This window comes from Pygoscelis adeliae, unplaced genomic scaffold (genome assembly GCF_000699105.1).
Source record: "Pygoscelis adeliae isolate BGI_AS28 unplaced genomic scaffold, ASM69910v1 Scaffold295, whole genome shotgun sequence".
In the NCBI taxonomy this organism is placed as follows: Eukaryota; Metazoa; Chordata; class Aves; order Sphenisciformes; family Spheniscidae; genus Pygoscelis; species Pygoscelis adeliae.
Window position 1 is genome coordinate 176,240 of NW_008824874.1, and position 5,744 is coordinate 181,983.

Genomic DNA, 5,744 nt, shown 5'->3' on the forward strand with positions numbered 1-5,744 from the left:
TCACTGGATGCTGATATCCCATCCAAACCTGCCTGTCTCCTTAAAGGACCCTCGATGAGATGAATGTGTTCCATGATACATCTTTTTGGCAAGCTTGTAATGTATTATTTATCAACGTAGCTTCTTCCAAGTATTAATAACATATATTCTCCCACTTCTACTGTGAAATCTTTTTTTTCAGCTTAACTGAGTTCAGAAAAGAAATTTAAACTTTATTCTGTGATAATTAATATCTTATTTGATAAGGTAATCTACAGCAGGGCATCTTTGGTATAAGCCCTTTGGGAAACTGTTGTCCTGATTATGTGATGCAAAAATATTTACCCTGCAGCAGTTAGTGTTAAAGGACCTTCAGTCCCTTTTCTCAGTCTGCACTTGGACTTCTTGGCGCTGTTGACCAACGATGAGTAATGTGATACTGGAGGTCTCAACTGCCAGCAACAGTGAGGGCTCTTCAGGTCTTGCCAGATCTGAACTTGGCACCTACCTGGACCTGATTTTAAAGGCTTATTTTTCACATAAACTAAAATTCTGCACAAATATCCTTTTAGCTGTGGTAGTCAAGCAAATGACAAACTCCATTTCCTGGCAGGTAGTTACTCTGAATCATTGCAACATTTTCAAAGAGCAAAACTGAAAAATACGGTTAATACATAGAAATAAAATTCATACTCAACTTTTTTTCTATCAATTATTTTTGTTTAGCTGTAATTAGCCTTGTGTCTCTGTGAATTTCAGGCACATTAGACATCGTCTCACATACCTCTTAACCAAATGGGACTGGCTAAGTAAATCCCCATTGATCAGGATTTTTGCTTTTACTGTTTCAATTAAACAGAAGTTCTTAGTTTATGAGAATATAAATATGTTGCCTGTAACACATTGCAAAAGAAAAGAATGTTTCAGTTAACTGTCCACCTTAATCAAACTTGTTCCAATACACCAGAGTCCCCATACTGACATTTTAGCTTGTAAGCCATGCTAAAAGTTATTTTCAATATCAACATGAGCTTCCAATATTATTCTCTTCTGTTTTGTTGAGAGTCACTGCTATAATTCGGCTTCTGTGACATTTGATATAATAGAAAGAAAAGGTTTTCAACGCTATTAGCATGTAAAGCACAGGACAAGGTTGGTCTCCTGTGATTTTTTTTGCTCCTTCATAGCAAAAAATGGGCAAAGACGTCATAACTACAGTGCATGCATTAAATGAGACCTCAAGGCTATCTTGTTCAAAGAGGATGATATATTCCATTTCTCTGTGTCATGAAAACTGTCTGACATTATGTGAGACGTGTATTTTTTGCAACACCATAGTAGATGAAGGCATACAATAAAATAGAGAATTACTAAGGCCCCTAACAACAAAGAAAGTAAAATATACAACTGAAAATCAGACACAGGAAAGAACATTGGGCCCAAGGAACTTGCCAATGCACTGAGTTTTTCAATTTCCAAGCAGTTACATCATTTCCTCTTGCACTTGTGGTACCCTTCCAGCAGCAGAGGTTCCAGCTGAAAAGAAGGAGCAGACTGCAGTGGTGGGAGGTTTAACAAGCATTGAGGACGAGGACAGTGGAAATGTTGGTTCAAAGAGACCCTCTGGGATGATTTGCTTGTTGACCAGATTTGGAGCAAGTCACATGCTTTGACAGGATGTCAGGAAACACAAGGAGGCGCTAGTGGCTGTAGTCCATGTGAGCTCTGACAAAATAAGGTAAGACTGGACAAACGTCTTAGGGGTAAAATTTAGGCTGGCAAGCGAAAGCTGAAGTTAAGGACATTCATAGTAGCATAACCTGAAGTTGTCTCACAATGTACGATCAGGGAGAGAAAGATGGAAAGGCAAATCTTTAAATGCCTGGCTGAGAAAAAGGTATAAAGAGAAGGGATTCACATTATTGGAAAGTAAGGGAACTTGCTAAAGAATGGGTGCCCACAGAGAAGATGCAAAATTCATTTTGGCCATGGGAAAAACAGGTTTCAGAAAGTTTAAAAACTTTCCTATGACTACTGTGATTCTAGCTGAAGAGTTCAGGAAAATTTGCAGGTCTTGGAAAGCACACAATTCAAAAAAATGCAAGAGTACACAGTTCAGATGAAGGGTGCAGTCACCAGAAGTCTGCATTCTTCACTGAAGAATGCCACAAAAGGTGATGGTAGTCCAGTAGGAAATGCAGAAATGGTAGAGCACACAGAATCAAACTAAGGAAGGAGTTTCTCCTCCAGTAAAGGGGAGAAAGAAAACCACAATATAAAGCCAAGGGTTAAAATGGGAACTAGTATGGGTAGCTTTAATGTCTAACACTAAACAAGAATATCAGCATAATAAGTATGTTCAAAATCTGTGGGAAAGAAGAAAATTAGTCAGGCAGCACAGTACCAAGGAGCAAAATACACAGGAAAGGCAAAGTAGACCTTATCAGTGGAGGAATAATGATGGCTGTTAAAGGAAGCTCGAAGTCGAATAAAATTTAAAAAAGAGAACAGTATTAACACTAGCTAGTCAGGAAAAGTTCTTTAGTTCTTCTAAATTTTACAGCAACCATAATGAGTTTAAAAGCAGTATCTGTGCAGGAGCAGTAAGAGCCAAAATTACATGATGGTTGTATGCAGTTAAATAAAAAAGAAAAAAAAAAAGAAGTGTAAATAAATAAACCTAGGGATATTGCTATAAAAAATCTGAATGAGATAGCTGAGGGTTAAATCACTGTGGGTGATGTGGATATTACCTAGGGACACAGCAAATGCACAGCACCCATTAAAAAACAAGTCAGCAAGGGTAAACAACATAGCTAATAAAAGCAAGAACATATCTTTCAAAAAAATGAAGTTGTGTCTCAGGGAGAACAATAGAAAGAACCATAAAATCTGCTTTATCTATAAAACCACAATAAAGAAGACAAAAAATGACTTTGAATAAATCTCTGGCAAACAAGCTAACAATAATTGTCTTTTAAAGACATCTGGAAGCAAAAGCCTGAGAGAGACTGTGTAAAGTCAACCCAAAATTGAGATCTAGAAGAAGTGCTCAGAGAAGATAAGATCACAAGTGTAAAACTAATAAATTTTTTTCTTTGTGTTCAGTGTAGAATAGCTGGGGAATTTTTCTGTCCTGGACCCCTTCTTTATGGGGGACTTATCAGAAGGTTAAGTTAGCTATAGAAGCAGTTGTGGAACAAACAGACACAACAGTAACAAATCATTGGGATTAGCTGTTACATGCCCAAGAGCCTGAAGGATGAAATAAGTGAACTATTATGATGTGTAATATTTTGCTTCAAACCACTGTGGCACATGAAGTCTTGGAGGTGCTATTATAACACTGATTTTTTTCCCCGAAAGATTTCCAGGGAGTTCTGGGGAGCTAAGGATGGATATGACAGACATACACAGGGTTTTTGCCTCATGGAGAATATCCCATACTGAAAAAAACTCAACACAGCTTTTCTAAATAAAGGTCATATTTTGTAACACTTTCTGAATTATTTAAAGAGGTCAACGTGCAGGTAGATACGTAGGGATGGATTCAAAACAAATGAGGGGAAGCTGTTTGCTGTATGATATATGATTAATCTGTGCACCTCATTAACATAGGATGTTGTGGACTCTGAAATTTTACATAAGTTTCAAAGCAACGGGGCAACTTGCTGTAAGAAAAATCCATTGAGGGTTGTTAAATACAAAGGCACCATCTGGGCTAAAAATCATTAGAAACTGAGGAAATGTTCTGGAGTATTGTTTGGCTTGTTTTTATGTATAGCCTCTAGATGACAGTGTAAGAGACAGAAGGCAGGGCCAGATGGATCTTTGTCTTAATATGGTCATTCTTACATGCCTGTAGAATGCAATATATTTTCATACTGAGGAAAAGAAGAAGAATTTCTATATGAGAGAAAACTGTGAAGTTTCAGGTGTGGTTTGGCACCTAAGGAGCATTTATAATACGTAAAATGGGTTTATAATTCATGTGCAAGAAAAGAGATACATAGTAAAAAGCTGCCATGATCTTACTGCAAATTCACACAAATTTTCTCATATGAATTTGCCTTATTAACAACTTTTAGCAGCTAATTGTTTTGGCATAGTTATCAAGGTCTATGCTTGATTAGTGTCTGCATTTCAAAGGTACGGAATATACAAGACCAGTAAATTTAAGGAGAGCAGTAAGTGACAATCGTGCTAATCATACACAGACTATGAAACTCTTTAAATTAGCATACTTCTGAAAAGCCTCATTTAAACTAATTGATATGAAATGTTATAAATTATCAGTGGAAGATCACTATTTTGAGGCTGTAAGTGTTTTCAAGGATACTTTTGGGCCAAGACATGTAAAAAATCTGTTCCTGATTATCATAACAACAGTGCTTAGTGTGAGCCAGTTCTGTCTTTGGTACCTGGAAGTCTCAGGTTATAACCTTTTGTCATTTGAAGGGGATCGTCCAGTTTCCCTTGACAAAATAGTATTTGCCAAATCATTTTTAAAGTATAAATTAAATGAACTCTTAGGCTCAGGCTGGTCCTGTGTAATGATGATATATTTCCTCTTAAACATTCAAAACTCATACTTTCAAATTGAGCTTTATATTATTTAAAAAAACAACAGTATATTCTAAATTTTTTTCATCATCTACTGTTCCTCTTCCTGGATCTCAATTCCTTATCTAAAGGATTTTTCACATTAATACTTTCAGCCATGCTTATTTGAAAATTAGTGCATTTGGAATGCAACATACTCTTAGGAAATCTGGGTGGGTTGTCATTGACATCCGTGAGAGTAATGTTTACAGTGGTAGTACCAGCTAGTCCTCCCAGCTGTCCTCCCATGTCCTTGGCTTGGATTAGAACTTGATATTGTTCTTTCACTTCTCTGTCCATATTTGGCAGAGCTGTTCTTATTACACCTACAAGAAGAAATGGGAAAGAGAAAGAACAAGTAAACAAAGGGCTGTGATTGTCTACTATTACATTTTAATACTGGATCTCTTGGACCAGGAATGGTACTCCTCTTAAAGGGTTCATAAGAGAGGAGTTCACACACAAACATGCAAATCACTCGGGCTTTTCAAAAGTGTGCTCGTCAGCTATTAAACCATTCAAAATGACTGCTGTGTCTTTTCAATCAGGACATGAATGGCTGAAAGAGAATTGTGCATTTTCACTAGGGATTCACTATGGCATGAGCATAGGTTCGCCACATTGGGATCAAAGAACGCTGCACTGTGCAGAGTAGGGCAATGTAGGAGGAGGTGGCAACGCATTTCAGAGACTGCATCTTCAATTGTTTCCAATCAGTAACTTGCCATCACAGTTAAGCTACTGTGAGCCAAGACAATATTACTTCTGTACAGAAGGTCTTTAATAGAAGACTCTCCTTTGATTGAGAAAGTTTTCTTGATATAGCACATAGATGCAGTGAAAACTTCAGGAGTTTCCATAAAGAAATGTAATTAAAATATCATGGTAAGATATTACCCAAATGACTTAATCTTCAGTGATTTTGGATAGCTGATGTCTAAATAGGTATGCCATAATCCCCCTCTGATATGTTAAGAATGTGTATGATAAAAGGAATTATAGAATTATAGAATCCTTAAGGTTGGAAAAGACCTCCAAGATCATCGAGTCCAACCGTCAACCCAACAACACCATGCCCACTAAACCATGTCCCTAAGCGCCTCATCTACCCGTCTTTTAAATACCTCCAGGGATGGGGACTCAACCACTTCCCTGGGCAGCCT

General features: G+C 37.3%; 1 protein-coding gene across 1 annotated transcript in view; it reads right to left on the reverse strand.

The window, feature by feature from the left end:
• The window catches only part of CDH12 (cadherin 12, type 2 (N-cadherin 2)), a 187,870-nt gene that overhangs the window by 71,650 nt on the left and 110,476 nt on the right, over nt 1-5,744 (reverse strand). The window contains exon 4 of the mRNA XM_009324518.1: nt 4,740-4,907. Coding sequence (XP_009322793.1) covers nt 4,740-4,907 — 168 coding nt within the window. The remainder of the gene's footprint in view (nt 1-4,739; nt 4,908-5,744) is intronic.